The following is a 23,353-nucleotide window of genomic DNA, read 5'->3' on the forward strand; positions in this document are numbered from 1 at the left end:
GTTTGATTTGATCAGCAAGGTACCTTTCCTACGCACACAACAGCGACTCCTGTATCGAGCCGCCGTGAAGTATCGAGAAATGCGTAGCTCTGTTTGGTTGACCCACAACCGACTTTCTGCTACCGTAGCTTACAGACTACTGAAAAGCGCGTTACGACATGATTACAATTCAGATGATTATGCGGACAATAAGAGGCTGGGTAAGATACTACAGAAACTTTGCTTCCATGTTAAACTGGATTAAAAGTAAAATTTAATAAATTTGGCAAAATGTGTAACGATTTCTGATATTTTTATTTGTGGAAGATTTGGAAAAGACGTGTTAAAACTGTCAAAAATCTATCAGTCTGATAATTTCTGTTACAGTCGACTAGTTTCGATTTTAAATCATTAATAGCTCGACAAACGTTACCAGTGCAACGTGGAGGACGGTTCGTTGACGTCAAAACTAAAGAAAAAAAAGGAATCTACTGTTTCAGCATTATTTTACAATACTGTTAAATTTGTTGAACAACAACAATACAACAAACCGACATGTTTGTTGTTGTGGTCTTCAGTCTGAAGACTGGTATGATGCAGCTCTCTAGGCTACTTATCCTGTGCAAGCCTCTTCATCCCCGAATAACCAGTGCAACGTACTTCCATTAGAAATCTTTGTTTTTGATGTAACTCGCAAATGAAAATAAGGTACTGGTTACTTAACTGCCAATTATCTACTAGTATCCGTTAGTTTTGTAAAATTCAGTTTTTCGTACATTCCAGCACTGAACGAAATAACGGTTGTTATTAGTCCCCCCTCCCCTTCCCCCCCCCCCCCAAAAAAAAAGTAAAAGCCTTTGCGGAACATTGCCTGAACAATAACCACAAATACATAATAGATGTACAAGTCTTACCCACAGAGAAAAAGGGGGCTAAACTCAACCAATTAGAAATTTTATAAATTAAAAGACAGATGGGTACGTCCCCACATCTATTAGCAAACGAACGAACCCAACTCAATTATTCACCTCTTTTCGATGAGATCACAACCCCAGGATAGAAGCAAAACTTTGGGCCCCAGTCCATCGTAGTTAAAAAGTTCTTGACAGATGCATAACTTTATCAAATGGTTCAAATGGCTCCGAGCACTAAGGGACTTAACTGCTGAGGTCATCAGTCCCCTAGACTTAGAACTACTTAAACCTAACTAACCTAAGGACAACACACACATCCATGCCCAAGGCAGGATTCAAACCTGCGACCGTAGCGGTCGCGCGGTTCCAGACTGTAGCGCCTAGAACCTCTCGGTCACTCCGGCCGGTCATAACTTTATCCTGTAAAGTTAGTGTAGTTACTGAATTGTGTTATTACGCATCTAACTTGTTAAAAATGGTCATTCATGTAATTTTACACTAAGCTATGGATATATACTTAAGAAGTTGGGATGATTATCTTTGCCTCCCGGCCGTTGTGGCCGAGCGGTTCTAGGCGCTACAGTCCGGAACCGCGCGCCGGCTACGGTTGCAGGTTCGAATCCTGCCTCGGACCTGGATATGTGTGATGTCCTTAGGTTAGTTAGGTTTAAGTAGTTCTAAGTTCTAGGGGACCGATGACCTCAGAAGTTAAGTCCCATAGTGCTCAGAGCCATTTGAACAATATCTTTGCCTTATCATATCTATCTGTGCAATATCATCTTTGGGGATCAGTAACGTACCTGAAAATGGGCTTATAACCCGAAGGCTAGGTTTTGCAGTAACATTAATAATAAAATTGTGAAACAAGGCAAAAAACAGTGTTTGTTTAGTTAATTTACAATGTTTCACCAAGAACCCACAGTTGATTCAATCAAAATAATCATGAGGGCATCCATGAATGCGGTTATGAAACTTCTGTGCGTGCTATCTTATGAAGGTGGACGAACGCTGTATTTACTCCATCATTCTGGAAGATTGCTGACCGGCGCGTGAAGTCAAAGCAGCGGGCCTAAGCTAAAATGCCTGTTGCTTTGGTAGTTCGAGGCTAGCGCCGCGGTCGAGCGAAGTGCGTACCAAGGAGAGCGTCTGACCTTGAAGCGGCCGGGGCCGCCATTCCAGTGGCGGTTAGCTGGCTTCAGCTTCCGTATGCAGCTGCGTCCTTTCGCCGCCTCCCTGGTGTCCATTTAAACCGGATACGTGCTGGCTCATACCCGCTCTTGCCGCTGTGCATTTTCTCCGAGCGCCGTGCTGCTCTGATGTGCGAATTCCATGCTACTGGATACTGACGTGGATGCTTTTGTTTCAGCCACAGGAACCGACGGCACGAACCATACTAGTTCGGTTGCGCTTCTCCTCGAGATTCCAGGTTCGAATCCTGGCGGTGGGAGGATTTTCCATCACGAGTAATTTGAGGAGGAGGAGGACGGCAGATATGTACACTGATAGCTACGAAAAGAGCTACCTTTTTTATGACGATCAGTGTAGTTACCAATCGAAAGTGCCGCAGGCATAAAAGTGGCAGCGAACTCCCATGATGTGCTACCGATCGTGACTGTTTGCTTACAAACCACAGCAGAAATGTCACAATTTATTATGTAAAATTAATCAAGTATACTAATCAACGAACACATATCAAAGTGACAACCTTCTCTGCACTTTTCATCCTGACAAGTAGGATCATTTATGTCTTTACTCTTGAGTGGATACTGTGGTACTAATGTGTTGTTGCGTAAAAAATAATGTCGATACTTTAAACCTTGCCTTAAAATTTAAAAACCTTTAAATAATTTATTTTTTTGGTTTTTAAATTTTCGAACGTTCTAAATTTGAAGCTCCATTTCACTCTTTATAATAGATATTAGTTATATTTCATTGAAGTATACGAATAAATATAAGAGCAAAGATCTCTGAAGCTGGTAGTATATCCTCATCTTCATCATTCATTCCTTCTTTCTTCACGAAGGAGAGCCTTCCAGTCCGCAGCTCGTGGTCGTGCGGTAGCGTTCTCGCTTCCCATCCCGGGTTCGATTCCCGGCGGGGTCAGGGATTTTCTCTGCCTCGTGATGACTGGGTGTTGTGTGATGTCCTTAGGTTAGTTAGGTTTAAGTAGTTCTAAGTTCTAGGAGTATGATGACCATAGATGTTAAGTCCCATAGTGCTCAGAGCCATTTGAACCATTTTTTTTGAGAGCCTTCCACGATGTGGAAATGGCTCTGAGCACTTTGGGACTCAACTGCTGAGGTCATTAGTCCCCTAGAACTTAGAACCAGTTAAACCTAACTAACCTAAGGACATCACACACATCCATGCCCGAGGCAGGATTCGAACCTGCGACCGTAGCGGTCTCGCGGTTCCAGACTGCAGCGCCAGAACCGCGCGGCCACTCGGCCGGCCTCCACGATGTGGAACGAGCAGTTATGTATAACAGGGAGAAGAAACCACTGCTGGCTGCTTCGTCTGTATAGTATACTAACAACAAAATACGACTAGCGCTAATTTACTCAAACTGCTAATTATGATAGTTACTTCTAAATTACTTATATGCGACATTAGGAAAAAAACAGCTGTTTTGAAAAGTGCCACTGCTCCTCAACCTAATACTCAAGTTTTGTTTTTATGGAAACGGCTAATGAGGTGTTCTTTTACTTTGTTTTTGAGACCGTACATATATGATGAGTTTCAACTTCCTGCCTGTTTTCTACTGTCAGCCTGTTATAAGACTTTTAACTAGAATTTGATTCTTTGGTCACCATTATATTTTTGCACAGTTGTTTCCTGGATAGGGATGCCGACTGTTTGCAAACCAACGTGAATAGCGTGTTTCTGCTGCGGGTTGTAAACGATCAGGAACGGTATCCTTATTGTAAGAGTTCGCTGCCAGTTTCATATCTCTGATCGGTGCAACTACTTTTCCGTTATGTTTCGTTCGTACTGTCACTACCGCCGTGAGCTTCTTATACAAGTAAACACACGTAAACGGTTTCATAAGCCGAAGATAGTTGTATAATTAAACACAAGTCTTGTGGTGTAATTAAGCAAAGTCTAAATAAATATTAGGGCCCAAGAATGAAAATATCACCTTCATTCAACACATAATTTTAGCTTTTACACTCTTTTTCACCGGGCAAGCACTCGTCTTTCTTTCCTAAACAAATGACTGCGCAAAATACGCGGTACAAACTCCAGAGTGCGCAGAACGCCGATATGATTAATCGGTCAACATCTCACGCGTAAGGCCACTTTACATCCCATCGGGACAGGATCCGGGGAAGAAAGCAAGACTGTAGTTTGATGTCTAGTCATGAGCGGGTTCACGACTCACACGCTGTTGGAGAAACATGGGGGACGTTCGCCTGAGATTTAAATGCTAGTACTTCCGAATAAGAGACCAGAACCTACCTCTACAGCACTTCACACTTAAGTGCCTGACTTTCGTACTAATTCTCTACTGTTCAACTTTCAAACAGCGCACAGAAAGAAAGGACACCTATATCTTTCCGTGCGAGCTCTGATTCCTGAATTTTATTATGACGATCGTTTCTCCCTATGTAGCTCGGCGTCAACAAAACATTTTGGCATTCGGAGGAGAAAATAAGTGATTCAAATATCGCGAGAAGGTCCCGCCACAACGAAAAACGTCTTGTTTTAATGATTTCCACCCCAAATCCTGTAACAAGTCCATGACACTCTCTCCCCTATTTCTTAATAATACAAAACGTGCTGCCCTTCTTTGAACATTCTCGATGTACTCCGTTATTCCTATCTGGTAAGGATCCCACACCGTGCAGCAATATTCCAAAAGAGGACGGATAAGTGTAGTGTAGGCAGTCTCTTTAGTAGATCTGTTGCATCACAGCGACCCACCGCTTGTTTCCTTCTTTATGTTGGCTTTTTTAATTTAATTTGATTTATGTATTTATTTCTGCCAGAAAAAAATGGGTTAACGATTTGTTGTGTGTAATGCTTAATATTTCAGTTCAATCTACAGAAAAATAATTAAAACTTGGAAACGTACAATGCCAATAAATTATTGTGGAACTGACAAATGGTTTTTTCCGGGGAAATAGTATGTACTTTTGTTTGTAGCCACAGTTTCTCAAAATTATAACCTAGAAATAGCTAACGAAGTGGAAAAGTGAGCTGGTAAAGACGTCGACGTGGTATTGTTGACAGAAAGATCCTGTCAGTTGTCTGAAGGGTTTAAAGAAATCAACATTAAAAAGTCGTAAATGAACTGCGTTTGACACCTTTCCGGTCAATGTAGTGTTGCTATTTCAATACTGAGTCACCTCCTCTATTTTGTTTTTATAATTCTTCCACTTTTATTGTATCTTGAGGATCCTGACTTAAGCAAAACACAATCTCTAGTTTTTTCTCCGTTTATCCATGCCCATTTCGGTTAAGTTACACCACTATCAGTAGGTTTCCCCTTATTCTACTAAAAGCACTTTTGGATGTTTACGTTGCTGTCTGCCTTGTGCAATACAGCTGGCATTGATAAACAGTTTGTTATCTGCGATTTTGTTGTAGATAGTTTTAAACTCATCACAATTCAGTAAACTGTGTTCACATCTTTAACTGTTTCAGTTTATTGTATAGTAGACAATGACACGGCGTTTGATCGCCAATTAACTTCACAAAAAACAAAAAAAACAAAAAAAAAAGAGATTAATTGGAAGAATAACACGAAAATATCATTCACCAGCGAAAAAGTAGCTTAAAAAACCTTAGTTGGACGAACAGCAAGAGAAATAGCTTTCAGCACTCTGGTTTCCCCCGATTCTTCAATATTCCTCGTAGTCCTGGGCTCCGTAACAGTCAAGTTATTAGTAGACAAACACAGAGAGAGAGAGAGATAGAGGGAGGGAGAAGATCCAAAGAAAAGCGGTCCTTTTCGTCACGGATTTGTTTAATAAACGCGAAAGCTCCACGGAGATGGTGTTCAAACTCTGCTGGCACACATCACAAGAGGGGCGTGGCACCTCTCGCAGATGTTGTGTTGAAATTCAGAGCGCATACATTGTAAGAACCGAAACGAACACGGCGAGAGAATCAGAGAAATTAGACCCCATACGGAAGCTTACCGTCGTTTATTCATTCCAGCATGAAAGGGGTAAATGATGTTACCAGAGGAATCCTGCTATATACACCATGAGGTGGCTTTCGGAGAAAAGCTGCAGATATAAATAAATATGAGATACGCTATGAACTGCGAAAGTAATTTACCTGACTGCAGGAACGCACGTACGTGGGCCGAGCGAAGTTTTCTTGCTGCTCTCTTCCTGATCCCCTTCATGTGAACTCACTTACGCAACGAGGACGAAAGGACGCTGAACTTTGTTTACTACACATAGGTGTATGATCGCGCTTCGCCGACAACAGTTGCTGACTGCAGGTGGAATATTTCATGCCAGCCGCCGCTCGAACGACTGCTATCTCATGTTATCTGGAACTGAATCTCGACGTCGCGATATACCGACCACCTGTCAGACCGATTATCGCTGTTGCTGCGAGCAGTGCTATCTTAAGTGCAGGCACTCTTTGGTGGAACGCAAACTCACCGCCCTCTCAACCCTTGTTGGTTCCAGCACTCGAGAGCGAATATTATTAATGGCCCATCACAACTGCAGAACATTCTTGTGCATTTGTTTCTACTCCAGACCTGCGCATATTTCTTTGTATCCACGGTTGTATACGTAAATCATAAATATTTAACGTCAAATGTGGCAATGAGACAATTAATTCTGTGTCAAGACCCGGGGCGTGTACTTTGTTCAGCGACACAATTTTAACTTCTGCCGAATACCCCATAATTGTAATACGATTTCTTGACATACAGCACACATTACCCATCGAAGTAGATTATGAGAGAATTACATTTCGCAATGTAGGATAGAATACAATGAATCTCACCGCCTTTTAAATTGTACCACTACCATATCTGGCCACGCGGGATTAGCCGAGCGGTCTGGGGCGCTGCAGCCACGGACTGTGCGGCTGGTACCGGCGGAGGTTCGAGTCCTCCCTCGGGCATGGATGTGTTTGCCCTTAGGATAATTTAGGTTAAGTAGTGTGTAAGCTTAGGGCCTGATGACCTTAGCAGTTAAGTCCCATAAGATTTCACACACATTTGAACATTTTTGAGCCATACCTCGCAAACTATTTGTATGGGGTGCACCGCATTGCAGACAGTGGGTATTAGGGTGTATCAACGTGACCAGTTCGAGAGACCTTTCAGAATTCTGCGGTGGGGTGGTCAAGTATATTTTGGGCTCTGTGAAAGTAAATTTTGCTATTTTATCGGAAACTGACATGTAAGGCTTATAACTGAAACAGCAACGAATCACAAGTATGGTTTAACAAGGTTTATTAGGATCACAACATGACCAGTTTCGGATTTGTTTTATAAATGCACCTTCAGATGGTCGGTCGACTGCTGCCACAGCCCATTAATGCCAAATTTTGCCGCACTGTCTTAACGGATACGATTATCGTACGTCCTACATTGATTTCTGCTGCTGTTTCATCTGAGGTCATCAGTCTCCTATACTTAGAACTACTTAAAACTAACTAACCTAAGGACATCACAAACATCCATTTCCGAGGCAGAATTTGAACCTGCGAGCGTAGCAGCAGCGCGGTTCTCGGTTGTTAATTGACGGCCGTTGTGAGGGGTAATGCCTGAAATTTTGTATTCTCAGCACGCTCTTCACACTGTGGACCTCGGAATATTGAAGTCCCTAACGATTTCCGCAGTTGAATGGAATGGACAGTGTCGTGAAAGGAGGGTATAAGATGAACATCAAGAAAAGCAAAACAAGGATAATGGAATAATTAAGTCGAGTGATACTGAAGGAATTAGATTCGGAAATGAGACACTTAAAGTAGTAAAGGAGTTTTGCTATTTGGGGAGCAAAATAACTGATGATGGTCGAAGTAGAGAGGATATCAAATGTAGACTGGCAATGGCAAGGAAAGCGTTTCTGAAGAAGAGAAATTTGTTAACATCGATTGTAGATTTAAGTTTCAGGAAGTCGTTTCTGAAAGTATTTGTATGGAGTGTAGCCATGTATGGAAGTGAAACATGGACGATAAATAGTTTAGACAAGAAGAGAACAGAAGCTTTCAAAATGTGGTGCTACAGAAGAAAGCTGAAGATTAGATGGGTAGATCACATAACTAATGAGGAGGTATTGAATAGAATTGGGGAGAAGAGGAGTTTGTGGCACAACTTGACTAGAAGAAGGGATCGGTTGGTAGGACATGTTCTGAGGCACCAAGGGATCACCAATTTAGTGCTGGAGGGCAGCGTGGTGGGTAAAAATCGTAGAGGGAGACCAAGAGATGAATACACTAAGCAGATTCAGAAGGATGTAGGCTGAAGTAGGTACTGGGAGATGAAGAAGCTTGCACAGCACAGAGTAGCATGGAGAGCTGCATCAAATCAGTCTCAGGACTGAAGACCACAACAACAACAACAACAACGATTTCCGAAATGCAATGTCCCATGCGCCTGGCTCCGACTACCATTCCGCGTTCACAGTCTGTTAATTCCTGTCGTACGGCCATAATCACGTCGGAAACCTTTTCACATGAACAGCTCCGCTAATGCACTGCCCTTTTATACGTTACGAGATGCTACCGCCGTCTGTGTATGTATGTGTATATCGCTATCCGACGGCTTTTGTTACCTCACCGTAAATCCGAAGTCAATGTGTGAGACCGATCAGGGCGACACGAAGCACTTCCGGTACGGAGAGTTAATCCGGCTGTTCACGAAACTGATACACGCACAGGCCTCGGAGGCGGGACTCATCCTTGGAAAGCCGCAATCGCGATCACCGCCAAGCCTGGCACGCGCCCGCCGGGCACCGCGGACGGAGACCTTCGGCATATGAGGTCACGCCTCGGCCGCAGACGCAGCCGCGCTCTGCTGGGCGTGGAGCCGCGCTTTTTACTCGCCGCGCGCACCTCGCGAACGAACCTTACCCACTGGCCCTCTTCCATTTTCTCCGTGCCTGTAGAACAGCAATGGGCAACCTCTGGTGAGCCGCAGGTCACACATTACGTTGCTGCATGAGCTCGAAGCGTTTTTGGATAAGTTTAGAAAGCACAGCAGATACACATAACAGAGAGTTTACTCATCAATAACACATTCTGCCTCACTATTTACAACAGTTTGCCAACGATCTGGTAACTGTCCGATTCCGCGACTGTAGAAACCACGTGGTTTCGAGGCGAAGAACTCGCCGAGCCATTTTCGGAGCGCATTTACATCCGGAAAGGAAGTTGCTTGAAGGTTGCTTGAAAGAGGAAAAATTCGAGGACGCAAGATCAGGTGAACTGACACAACCCCACTTCTGTATGGTTTTTTGTCATTCTAGCAGAATGCTGGCGGGCAGTATCACTTCACGCAGTCTTATTGGTCGTTAAGAACCTTCAACATCGCAGCGCGTCAGCAATCGTTGGTTAATATATTAAAAAACTAAAAACCCGCCTCGATTGCGAAAAAAGCACCTAGTGTTAACCCAGGTTTCGGCGTAGATATTTACACCTTCTTCAGAACAACAATAAAACCCACAAGTGCCTAAGAAGACCTTTGTCAATGATTAAAATAACACCATATCTATACATGTATAAACTAAAAACAAAAGGAAACACAAACAGTACATATGTACAAAGTCAAAACCATTGCTTATGGCGGGTTATGGCCCATCTAACACAGGCCGGTGTGAGGTGGAGCGTACACTATTAAGTTAAGTAATGGTTTTCACTTTGTACATATGTACTGTTTGTGTTTCCTTTTCTTTTTCGTTTATACATGTACAGCTATGGTGTTATTTTAATCATTGACAAAGGTCTTCTTAGACACTTGTGGGTTCTATTGTTGTTCTGAGGAAGGTGTAGTTATCTACGCCGAAACCTGGGTTAACACTAGGTGCTTTTCTCGCAATAGAGGCGGGTTTTTAGTTTTTTAATATTATTGGTCGTTGTTCTTGGACTGCGTCTGCAAGACGTTGTGAGGTTACAAGCGATACTGTAATAGTATAACTAATTTGCTGGGAGTGGTAATGTTTACTGTGGAAGAACAGTTGAGATGTAGCAAACACAAGTCAATATATTTATGGAGTCATCTTCTTGATAAAGAGAGGCGGCAGCATATAACAGTTTACATAATTGCCTATGCCTCGGTGCATAACTTGGTACGTATGTTAATAATGTAAGGTGTGCTTGTCTTGCTAATCATTGGATTTTATGGGTATCTGATCACTGAAATAGAAGTACTCCATAAACATAAGAGCTCTTCAAAATAGTTCAAAACTCAAATTTGAAGCATAGTAGCAGGGATGATATTTTGGACATTAAAGAATATGTTTTATATAAAAATTAATTGTAAGGATGTTTGAGAACCTCTGTGTAATAAGTTATTGTCTTTTATTGTGAAGGCACTGTTCAGTTTTCGATCTATGTGGAGAAAAATGAGTATTTCGTATGCCACACCTTTTAGGCAAAGACGTGATTAAACAAAAGAAGAGGGGTGAAACTGCCAAAAAGTGGAGTGCCCTTCTCGGCCCGAGTGGCCGAGCGGTTCTAGGCGCTACAGTCTGGAACCGCGCGACTGTTACGGTCGCAGGTTCGAATCCTGCCTCGGGCATGGATGTGTGTGATGTCCTTAGGTTAGTTAGGTTTAAGTAGTTCTAAGTTCTAGGCGACTGATGACCTTAGAAGTTAAGTCCCATAGTGCTCGGAGCCATTTTTTGGAGTGCCCTTAAATAAGTAAATTGATGATTATCTACAAAATAATATAAGGTATTTAGTTTTACATATTTTAATATTGTAACATTGTAAATACATTATGGCCATGTTAAGAAATAATATATTTGACTAATGGAAATGTCGTGTGGCTAGGGCCTCCCGTCGGGTAGACCGTTCGCCTGGTGCAGGTCTTTCGATTTGACGCCACTTCGGCGACCTGCGCGTCGATGGGGATGAAATGATGATTATTAGGACAACACAACACCCAGTCCCTGAGCGGAGAAAATTTCCGACCCAGCCGGGAATCGAACCCGGGCCCTTAGGATTGACAGTCTGTCACGCTGACCACTCAGCTACCGGGGCGGACTATTTGACTAATGTAGAGTTACGTGACCGGACACAGGAGAGAGGATAGGGGACAAAGGTCGGGGTCTTTTGATCGTGGTCCGTCGGTGCGGTAAGGTCGGTGCGGCTAAGAGCCGTCTACATAGTATCACGTGACCATCAGTTTGTTTTGTGTATGTGATTTAGTAAAATAAAAACGTTTTCACTCTAAACTGTTGTCGGTGTAAATCATTTGTGAACGATCGTGATTTAGACAAATACTTGAATTCATTCACTGCTGTACTTCGGCTGGCTATTTACTCAATATATGGCGCAAATGCAACTGTGTACAACCGAACCCCTTTTGCAGACGAGTCATGATAAAAGGTTGTGTACAAGCCGGAGTGAAGTTGCAACGTCTCACTCGTTGACATAGACGTCAGCAGTGATAGTTACACCTCGGGGAAGCAATTCGATGAGTGTACCACATCGTCGCTATCGCACCAGATGCATAACACTATCTTTTGTGGATGTGCACAGGTCCTTGTACCGAGAGTTGCTGCTTTGTTTGGACTCAACCATTCCTTTACTATCTTTTTCAATTTTTTGGTCATCAGTCTTCTGACTGATTTGATGCGGCCTACCACGAATTCCTCTCCTGTGCGCCGGCCGACGTGGCCGCGCGGTTCTGGCGCTGCAGTCTGGAACCGCGAGACCGCTACGGTCGCAGGTTCGAATCCTGCCTCGGGCATTGATGTGTGTGGTGCCCTTAGGTTTAACTAGTTCTAAGTTCTAGGGGACTAATGACCTCATCAGTTGAGTCCCAAAGTGCTCAGAGCCATTTGAACCATTTTTCCTCTCCTGTGCCAACTTCATCTCAGAGTAGCACTTGCAACCTACGTCCTCAATTATTTAGTATTCCAATCTCTGTCTTCCTCTACAGTTTTTGCCCTCTACAGCTCCCTCTAGTATCGCGGAAGTCATTCCCTCATGTCTTAACAGATGTCCTATCATCCTGTCCCTTCTCCTTGTCAGTGTTTAACACAATTCCTTTCCTCTTCGATTCTGTGCAGAACCTCCTTGTTCCTTACCCTATGAGTCCACCTAATTTTAAACATTCGTTTGCAGCACCACATCTCAAGTGGTTCTATTCCCTTCTCTTCCGGTTTCGCCACAGTCCATGTCTCACTATCATACAATGCTGTGCTCCAAACGTACATTCTTTGAAATTTCTTCCTCAAATTAAGGCGTATGTTTGATACAAGTAAAATTCTCTTGGCCAGGAATATCCTTTTTGCCAGTGCTAGTCTGCTTTTGACGACCTCCTTGCTTCGTCCCCCATTGGTTTCTAGTGTCATGTACATACTGTTTATTACCTATCTTTCCCTATACCTTACCCCTACTTGCCTCAGAATTCCTAACATTTGCACCATTTGACATCGTCGAACGCGGTTTCTTGGTCGACAAATCCTATGAACGTGTCTTGATTTTTCTTTAGTCTTGCTTTCATTATCAACCGCAACGTCAGAACTGCCTCTCTGGTGTATTTGCCCTTTGTAAAGCCAAACTGATGGCCGGCCGTTGTGGCCGAGCGGTTCTAGGCTCTTCAGTCTGGAACCGCGTGACCGCTACGGTCGCAGGTTCGAATCCTGCCTCGGACATGGATGTGTGTGATGTCCTTAGGTTACTTACGTTTAAATAGTTCTAAGTTCTAGGGGACTGATGACCTCAGAATTAAGTCCCATAGTGCTCAGAGCCATTTGAACCTTTTTTGAAGCCAAATTGATCGTCATCTAATCGATCCTGTGCTTTCTTTTCCATTCTTTTGCATATTGGCATTTAAGCAACTTAAATGCATTCTGTTAAGCTCATTGTGAAGTAACTTTCGCATTTGTCCGCTCTTCCAATTTTGGGAATTTTTTGGATGAGGTTTTTTCCGAAAGTATAATGGTATACCGCCAGTCTCATACATTCTACACACCAACGTGAATAGTAGTTTTGTTGCCACTTATCCCAATGATTTTAGAAATTTCGATGGAATGTTGTTGTTGTTGTGGTCTTCAGTCCTGAGGCTGGTTTGATGCAGCTCTCCATGCTACTCTATCCTGTGCAAGCTTCTTCATCTCCCAGTACCTACTGCAACCTACATCCTTCTGAATCTGCTTAGTGTATTTATGTCTTGGTCTCCCTCTACGATTTTTACCCTCCCCTCCAATGCTAAATTTGTGATCCCCTGATACCTCAGAACATGTCCTACCAACCGGTACCTTCTTCTTGTCAAGTTGTGCCACAAACTCCTCTTCTCCCCAATTCTATTCAATACCTCCTCATTAGTTATGTGATCTACCCATCTAATCTTCAGCATTCTTCTGTAGCACCACATCTCGAAAGCTTCTATTCTCTTCTTGTCCAAACTATTCATCGCCCATGTTTCACTTCCATACATGGCTGCACTCCATACAAATACATTCAGAAACAACTTCCTGACACTTAAATCTATACTCGATGTTAACAAATTTTTCTTCTTCAGAAACGCTTTCCTTGCCATTGCCAGTCTACATTTTATATCCTCTCTAATTCGACCATCATCAGTTATTTTGCTCCCCAAATAGCAAAACTCCTTTACTACTTAAAGTGTCTCATTTCCTAATCTAATTCCCTCAGCATCACCCGACTTAATTCGACTACATTCCATTATCCTCGTTTTGCTTTTGTTGATGTTCATCTTATATCCTCCTTTGAAGACAGTGTCCACTCCGTTCAACTGCTCTTCCAAGTCCTTTGCTGTCTCTGACAGAATTACGATGTCATCGGCAAACCTCAAAGTTTTTATTTCTTCTCCGTGGGTTTTAGTACCTACACCAAATTTTTCTTTTGTTTCCTTTACTGCTTGCTCAATATACAGATTGAACAACATTGGGGAGAGGCTACAACCCTGTCTCCCTCCCTTCTCCACCGTTGCTTCTATGTCCCTCGACTCTTATAACTGCCATCTGGTTTTTGTACAAATTGTAAATAGCCTTTCGCTCCCTGTATTTTACCCCTGCCACCTTTAGAATGTGAAAGAGAGTATTCCAGTCAACATTGTCAAAAGCTTTCTCTAAGTCTGCAAATGCTAGAAACGAATGTTATCTATTCTATAAATATGAATAAAATGACAAGGTCCTTTGACAGTCTTCCGTATGAGCCACCACCACTTGCACAGCAAAAGCGGCCATTCGCTACGGTCTCTGGAGCGGCTGAGCTGCTTACGAGGAAGAGGACTGTTTCCTCTTGATAGCAGCAGCTGACGTCGGAAGGAAGTTGGTCGCAGACGTAGACGGCTCCGTTATCGCGGTGTCTCTGGACCAGATGTCTGGATGTTCTGGCAGGACGCGGGCAAGCCAACAACGGATGCCTATGAAGGTGCGTCATCGAAGCCGGCCGGAAATACAGGCTACACGTAAGCGGAAGCAACGTCAGCCATGAGGTTAGGCAACAAAAAAAAAAACACGTCTCGCGACAAAAACACTCTCTATTTGTTCTGAATTGATGTACCTAATCCCCGAAATGTCTCATCAGTTTTAGTATGACAAGTCTGATTTGCAAACTGCTGCCCAAAATAGTATTCCGTAGTTCCATAATTAATAGCGCAAAACGACACGGGTGAAAGAATGTGATGACAGAAGCGCAAAACAGTTCCAGTAAACACGAGTCCGCAAAACAGATCTCTGCGAGATAACTGTGTATGCGTGGTTACTAGCCGCTACTGACTTTGAGACGTACAATGTGGAATTCCTCCTGTTATGTTTTCTGGTCCCTTGAATGACTAAATTCTTTCATCAGTCTCCATTCTATTTTCAGTACAGCTGTACACGTAATGTAAGAAAAGTACAAGTGTATGTCGAAGTGTTATTTAGGTAAAATTTCATTTCAATTTACTGACTCTATTGATCTTCATGTTAACAATGATGCATTTAATTTTACGAGAAATTCACTTAATTAAAAGTCACAGCTAACTTGAAATCTTACTGTAGCTCGCAATGGGAAGCCATTTAGTACTAATAAGTAGAATATGCAATATTGTTACAATTCATTCGAAAAAAGGCATTAATTTACTTTTTCTGAGAATATACCTAAAACTGCCTGAAACTAATTAACTTACGAAATAATTGACATTGAAAGTTCGGACCCTCATAATTTCAGTTCTCAATTTTGCCTCAGTGCTTGCTAGACTCTGAACTTAGACAATTTTGTTACAACATTTTTTCTGAATCAGGAGACACCCCTCACTAATTGATTAAGCTACTAAATAACATTTTGAATAATAGTCATTGTGTGAAATTATTTTCGAGATGGAGGCAATAGTCGCGCGTCGGAGAAAGCATCAGAATGTTACATATACTTCTATAATTTTCGAATCAGACGCGACCATCTTAAGGAGCACAATGAAATGTAAGTTTTTTCAAATTTATTTGACTTCAGTGCAGTAGTCAAGTACAGTAGTTTCAGTAAATTACAGAGAGTTTACATGACTAGTTTCGGTGAAGCTCAGTCACCTTTATCAAGTGTAACAAGTATGAAATAAGTCTGCTATTAATTATGAGAACCTGAAGTATAAGTAAGATCTAACCACACCTTTGTTATAGGAAACAATATATGTTAAATTAAACCTCGTTATGCAGTAAAGGCAAAGAAGCAACAACATTGCAATTGATCGCTCTGAAGCCTTTATCTATACAGAATATTAAAATTTTAACGTCGTATATGTTGGGTTAGGATCGGCGTTGTCCAACAACAAAAATCTCCACACCCCAACGTCTTATCAATTTTGAGACGACGAGATGTGGAGATTTTTGTCTCAGAGTTGACCGATTGGTTTGGATGCAATATTTACAGATAATAATAGAGCCATGTATGTTTCAGAATAACAGCAGAATTACAAGATTAATAAGAGAAGATTTTCACTTGTCAGGTTCGTTATGCAAGTAGTTGGACAACGCCGATCCTAATCCAACATAGCCTAGCGGCAGAAATGGTACTACTGAAGCTCTGCACATGGTAATGTTATTCCGTGTCTCTTTCTTTTTTTTTTGGGGGGGGGGGGGAGGGCACCTCCTCGTAAATGTCGCGCACGCCTAGCATGCAAACGTCTGTAGTTTGCATATGCGCTCGGTGCGAGCAATGTGAAATAGTGAGAGTAGTGATTCAAGGGACGCTTTCAGGAAATCGCCAGGGAAGACGACAGGTTTGTTTCCGCACACTACACTTCAAGCCAAGTGCTGACGATGCTCCCCGTTTGCAGGCTCACGATCCCATTCGTAGCAGTGAGCACAGAAAACTGCGTTTGCGCTTGTTACGGACCGCACGCCGTCCGGCGCGTTACCCGGGTAGCGAGCATTATTCACCGCCTGCTAGCTAGCTGCCTGTTGCGCAGTCAGGACTCGCTTGGCCTATCGCTCTGCCGCATTAAGCCTCGTTTGCTCGGCGCGATAAGCAGCAGCGAGTTTGTACACGGATTTCATCCCGAGCAGGCCGGAATCCCGTGGAACTCTGCAGCAGCTTTCGTGCGCAGGGAAAGCAAGGTGTTCCGGTCTTGTGGCTTTCTTATTTGGATAGGACGAGGGCCTCACGTCTGTATAGGTCGCCAAGTTTATCGGCGTTCTGCCCACCTGTACTTCGGACCGTGAGCATGAAAAACATCACGGCAGCGTTAAATTAAAATCCTCAGTGCCAGGAGATAGATGCGAAAACTACCGAAGTCTAACGTGGCTGCAGACTACCACATGTTGTTGGAGGAACGAATCGTTGCTGCTGACTGAAAAAATACACAGTTTATTCCCGCTTTCAAGAGCAGTAGTCGAACAGCCGAGCACAATTGTAGATTTATACCGCCGACAGTCTGTTGTAGAATATAGGAATAAGCCTTATGCTCTCGGTTATTACGATTTTTTTGGAGACAGAAAATCTCCTCTGCAGGAATCAACATATATTCCGCAAACAACGATTGTGTGGAACCCAGCTCGCTCTAAATATACTGTGACGGTTACCTGCTACAATGTTGGAAAACGTTGTATGTTAGCCAACGAAACCTTTTGCTCATGAATTGCCTGGGTTACGTATCTTTTGTAAACTGACAAAAACTGAGCCAAACAACGAAGCTATTGCGAAATCAGTGGAATGTCATGTTTGAAATTAAACTGCGCAAATATGTCTGTAAAAACACATTTTAATTATATTTGTTAAATAAAATGAACATTTCTAAAACAAGGGTGTGAAATAGTCTTTTTTTTTCTTGCCCTTACGTAGTCACAGTGAGGGAGTTGTGGTCTGTGGTATACTAGCATGTCTCTACGCCCCCGATTTTTTTATCCTGTGTGGTGTAGTGACAGGTCGTCTGACGGGGCAAAGAGGCCGCTTTGTAAACTATTTACCTCGTTTCAAGACAACGGAACTGATAACAAGGCAAGAATATATCATAAAATAAGTATGCCAAGGCATTAGTGTTATAATTAAGTGGTGAAAAGCTATGCCCCCTTATTAAAGGTTTATCTTAAGATGCCATCAAATTAATTAAGAAAATCACTACAACAATCACGGGATTCCCAAGCTGTACAACAGGCATTAGATACTGTAAGAGAAGATGCCATTTGGTAAAGCAGCAGAACTACTCAGTGTCTAAAGAAACACACTTAAAAGCAATCGTCTTAACAAACCGTGATGCTATTGAAAACAACAAATATTTCTGAAAACTTGAGATGTAGTCTCAACCGAGAGCAAGAGGAAGAACTCTTTCACCATATTTTTGACATGGAACTAGGCAAGGACTAGATGACACGGTTTAGGAAGGGATATCCGAACATAAGCTTTAGAAAACCACAAACCACTTCATCTTTTTATTTTTCTATTTCTCTGTCTGTGGCCACCTACTGGGCAAAGTGGCCACTTTGCAAACTTTCACTTAAGCTCACCTTTTTACCACAAAGGAGGATTTGAACAATAATACGTGTTATATTTACAGAATATATACAGTTTATACGTATGTATTTCATATGCGTATCTGTGACATGATGGTCGCCTCCTTTGGGTGGCCACTTAGAAAGCTTTCCCCTACAATTGCTCATCAGTTAGTGACAACTGCCAGTCGGTACTCACAGCGTCGTCGTGAACAGCCCCTCAAATCATCTGGACCATATGGTCTGAATATGGTTGTACAGAGCGAAACCAGTCACACGAATTAAAAATAAATAGTTTATAGCGATCTGGACCACTTTTTTTGTTAAAAGATTATTGGACCGACTCCCCAACGGGTTTGGCGTCTTGTTGGACCCCACGCTAGAATGCGTCGTCGCTGTCAGCATTGCAAGTTTCTCAATAGTGTTTCGCGAGAAGAACGTCTTGTTTCCGCCATCGATTTACATTTTAGTTCACGAAACATCTATATAATACCTGTTGTCCGAACCTACCGGTAACAAATCTTGCAGCCCGCCTCTGAATTGCTTCAATGTCTTCCTTTAATCTGACCTATTAGGGATCCCAAGCACTCGAGCAGTACTCAAGAATGGGTCACAAAAGTGTTCTGAAGTCGGCCATCCGCCTTCCCTACACCTGACCTTACGTGCTCGTCCATTTCATGTTACTCTGCAACGTTACGCTTAGATATTTAATCGGAGTGACTGTAGCAAGCAGCACGCCCCTAATACTGTATTCTTATCACAGGATTGGTTTCCCTATTCATCTGCATTAGGTTACACTTTTCCAAATCCAGAGCAAGCTGCCCTTCATAAAAAATGGTTCAAATGGCACCAAGCACTATCGGACTCAACATCTGAGGTCATCAGTACCCTAGAACTTAGAACTACTTAAACCTAACTAACCTAAGGACATCACACACATCCGTGCCAGAGACAGGATTTGAACCTGAGACCGTAGTGGTCGCGCGGTTCCAGAGTGAAGCGCCTAGAACCGCTCGGCCACACAGGCCGGCTGCCCTTCATCACACCAAATAGAAATTCTGACCAAGTTATCCTGTATCCTTCTAAACTGACGCAACGACGCACTACCCTGTAAACCACAGCGTCATCAGCAAACACTCGTAGATTGTTACTCAACCAATCCGTCAATTCGTTTCTGTACATGGGAAACGAGAGCGGTCCTATACACTTTCCTGGAGTACTCCAGACTGTGCCTTTGTCTCCGATAAACAAGCGTCGTCCAGTACATGTAGTGTGTTCTGTTACTTAAAAAGTGAAGAGTACAGCACAAGATCGCAAAATCTTCCTTTGTTTACTAAAATTAATTACTCACCACATCCCAAAGTTGTCAAAGGACAAGAGGAAGCGTTCACTCTTCTGTGAAACTCACCTGCAACAGAGATACGTAACTTTTGTTAACTTTACTAAGAAAAAAACGAGAACATACGTCAACACATATTTGTGTCCCACATAAGCATTCACAAGCACATAATCAAAACGTAGTCATTTTACTAAATTAGACAACAACGACATAGTAATTGAGAACGCACGTTACGCCCGTAGAGGTTAGCACAGTTGCAGCAAATTCGCTATTAGATGCAGGAAGCAGCACTGAAAAACCTGAGTCGAAACAAGGCCCCGGGAGTAGACAACATTCCATTAGAAATTCTGACAGCCTTGGGAGAGCCAGTCCTGACAAAACTCTACCATCTGGTGAGCAAGATGTATGAGACAGGCGAAATACCCTCAGACTTCAAGAAGAATATAATAATTCCAATCCCAAAGAAAGCAGGTGTTGACAGATGTGAAAATTACCGAACTATCAGTTTAATAAGTCACAGCTGCCAAATACTAACGCGAATTCTTTACAGACGAATGGAAGAACTGGTAGAAGCCGAGCTCTGGGAAGATCAGTTTGGATTCCGTAGAAATGTTGGAACATGTGAGGCAATACTGACCCTACGACTTATCTTAGAAAATAGGTTAAGGAAAGGCAAACCTACGTTTCTAGCATTTGTAGACCTAGAGAAAGCTTTTGACAATGTTGACAGGAATACTCTCTTTCAAATTCTGAAGGTGGCAGGGGTAAAATACAGGGAGCGAAAGGCTATTTACAATTTGTACAGAAACCAGATGGCAGTTATAAGAGTCGAGGGACATGAAAGGGAAGCAGTGGTTGGGAAGGGAGTGAGACAAGGTTGTAGCCTCTCCCCGGTGCTATTCAATCTGTATATTGAACAAGCAGTAAAGGAAACAAAAAACGTTCGGAGTAGGTATTAAAATCCATGGAGAAGAAATAAAAACTTCGAGGTTCGCCGATGACATTGTAATTCTGTCAGAGACAACAAGTGACTTGGAAGAGCAGTTGAACGGAATGGACCGTGTCTTAAAGGAGGGTATAAGATGAACATCAACAAAAGCAAAACGAGGATAATGGAATGTAGTCGAATTAAGTCGGGCGATGCTGAGGGAATTAGATTAGGAAACTAGACACTTAGAGCAGTAAAGGAGTTTTGCTATTTGGGGAGCAAAATAACTGATGATGGTCGAATTAGAGAGGATATAAAATGTAGACTGGGAATGGCAAGGAAAGCGTTTCTGAGGAAGAAAAATTTGTTAACATCGAGTATAGATTTAACTGCAGGAAGTCGTTTCTGAAAGTATTTGTATGGAGTGCAGCCATGTATGGAAGTGAAACATGGACGATAAGCAGTTTGGACAAGAAGAGAATAGAGGCTTTCGAAATGTGGTTCTACAGAAGAATGCTGAAGATTAGATGGGTAAATCACATAACTATTGAGGAGGTATTGAATAGAATTGGGGAGAAGAGGAGTTTGTGGCACAACTTGACTAGAAGAAGGGATCGGTTGGTAGGACATGTTCTGAGGCATCAAGGGATCACCAATTTAGTATTGGAGGGCAGCGTGGAGAGTAGAAATCGTAGAGGGAGACCAAGAGATGAATAGGAGATGAAGAAGCTTGCACAGGATAGAGTAGCATGGGGAGCTGCATCAAACCAGTCTCAGGACTCAAGACCACAACAACAACATGCAGGAAGCATGGAACGCCGAAAAACACACGTGGCGATGGAAGCTGCAACATATATGCGGACTGTGCAGGAATTCTTGTGTGCGACATGAAGCGGGGCCCTCGGTACGCCGCCAGAATCTCTCACCGACGTACGCCTCAGGAATCGACTGTCCAGTCATGCGCATCCTGCAGGCGATGCAAGGCAAGTCATTGCGGTGTGTCAAAAAGATCCATCCGATTTTACATATCTTCTCCCTAAATGAGGATGCAAACGATAGATTTTAACTTACGCATGGGACAACGAAGTGTTTATTTTCAAAACATCCAGCTGATTTTACAGGGGAATATCTTTTGCGTGCATGCAAATAAAGCCTTGGGGTACTTTTTACAATTACGTAGGGTCGACTATTTAATTCACCTTTCATTCACTTTTGCACAAACGCCTTTTCAGTGCCATCGTGTTCTTGGTATTCTGTTATATGTCGCTATACCTTTTCAAAGTGGCAAATCATAGAGAAAATCTTTAAAATATTGATTACTGAAAGGCGTATAGTCTTTGTGCCACTGGAGCTCCAAGTGCCATGAGTCAAGGTCTTCTCCATTAACTCGATACACAGTTGTGTGGTAAGTAGAGTGCATGTAACAATTTCTTCCTCAACATCACAGGGGGCTGTACAGTAAACATTGCAACATCTAATCCGAAGAATGCAGTTGTATCAGAAGCAGAAATCAATACTGAAAGATTTTTAGTTGCACTGAATTTTCTTATCCTCTTGCAAAACATTTAAAAACTATGATAAATTGTTTTGTTGACTAAGTTCCACTAGTTAAAATACTACTGCTGTATTTCTGTAAATTATTAACAAATAAAACATAGTATTAATGGCACTTGGAACTAGAACTTTCTTATTGGACTTACAACCAGTCAGTTCCCTGGTACGGCACTTAGAACATTCTTAATAAATTATTTATTTTCTAATTTGTCTCATTATTTTTTGCAGCGATGCGGTAAGCAGCATAATTCTGTGGTATCAGAATAGCTTCTGAATTTTTTGTATGGAAATAAGTTATGTTCAAAAAGAGAGATAATGTTTTTATAATTCTCCCGACAGATATGAGATTTGGCACTTAGAACTCTTCAAATGCTCAACATGCAGCGGCGACTAATCGCAGTTGACTGTCTTATCCGGATTTAGGTTTGTGAACGTCTCTTTTCGCGATCACAAGCAGCACTCTGATAATTCGGATAAGGGAAATGGGGGGGGGGGGGGCAGCTGTCATCCTCAATCCTACTCCCTCCTGCCCCAGCCCCCAGCGGTGCTTAGTAGCTGGCATAGTCAAATTTTTAATGGAGTTGCAAGACGAAATAGAAAAACTGATCCATGCAGATGCTGAGCAATATACTTAGCCCAAATCCACTGAAGGGCAATACACGGTGATGATGAAACAGTTATATTGACGAATAATTTCGCCGTTGAGATAAGCATCAACTTCAAGGTAGTGCATCATCCGGTCCACTGCAGAACAACACAGCTTCAAAAAAACAAGGGGAATCTTCAGTTTCTTTTTAGGGACAGTACTAGTTACATTAAATAATTATCTTTTCCCATCACGCTGTCGTCCAAAATTTGGTTACATCTTTAATTTCAGAGCGCAGTTCATTATCAAAGAAAACTGGCACAAAATTTTAACTAATTCTAAAAGTAGTTTTGATGTGTCATCAGATATTCAGTACTAAATATGAAACACAGATATAGCTTTTATTCTCTTCCATATTTCATAAGCTCAAATGCGTTGAATAAAACAGAACATTTTTCAGTAGAGAGAAATCTTTAGACACAAAAGTAACTTCGGGCATACGAGTGTTACAAGACTACCACTGTTCACAACACATGTAAAAGATACTGTGGATAACATCGGCAGCTTCATGAGGGTTTCTGTGGGTGCTGCTGCTGTTGTATATAGACAGGTCGCGACGCTAGAAAATTACAGCGAATTGCATGAAAACTTTCAGAGAATTGGGACTTGGTGCAGTGACTGATTTTTGACAACATAAACAAATGTAGCGTATTGCACATGAAACTTTACTGCATATTTGGAAGATTGCCAAACGATCACTGGAGGCAGTCACATACATCATACGGATTGTTTCAAAGCCTTTGCGACAAATTCTTAAGAGTGATAGATCACATCATGGTGAACAACTATTATTAGAGAGAAAATGTCCGCTGACCGTTCCCGACAATTTAGGCATATTTTGTAACTGATTATGCCCTGGGGAGGCTGCAGGGCGTAGGTACCCTGTGGCGTTCGTATGCAATGTGTATTGCCTATAAG

At 42.3% G+C, this 23,353-nt stretch overlaps 1 protein-coding gene across 2 annotated transcripts in view; it reads right to left on the reverse strand.

Moving 5' to 3' along the window:
* Window positions 1–23,353, reverse strand: part of LOC126237197 (phosphatidylinositol 4-kinase beta) — a 268,062-nt gene that overhangs the window by 111,031 nt on the left and 133,678 nt on the right. Inside the window, exon 1 of one of the 2 annotated variants that reach the window (XM_049947076.1) lies at window positions 6,180–6,292. The exons of the other annotated variant lie outside the window; for it this stretch is intronic. Within the exon in view, the coding sequence (XP_049803033.1) occupies window positions 6,180–6,249 (70 nt within the window). The 5' untranslated portion in view covers window positions 6,250–6,292. Of the gene's footprint in view, window positions 1–6,179; window positions 6,293–23,353 lie in introns of those variants that run through there. 2 annotated transcript variants of the gene reach the window in all.

Source organism: Schistocerca nitens, chromosome 2, assembly GCF_023898315.1.
Source record: "Schistocerca nitens isolate TAMUIC-IGC-003100 chromosome 2, iqSchNite1.1, whole genome shotgun sequence".
In the NCBI taxonomy this organism is placed as follows: Eukaryota; Metazoa; Arthropoda; class Insecta; order Orthoptera; family Acrididae; genus Schistocerca; species Schistocerca nitens.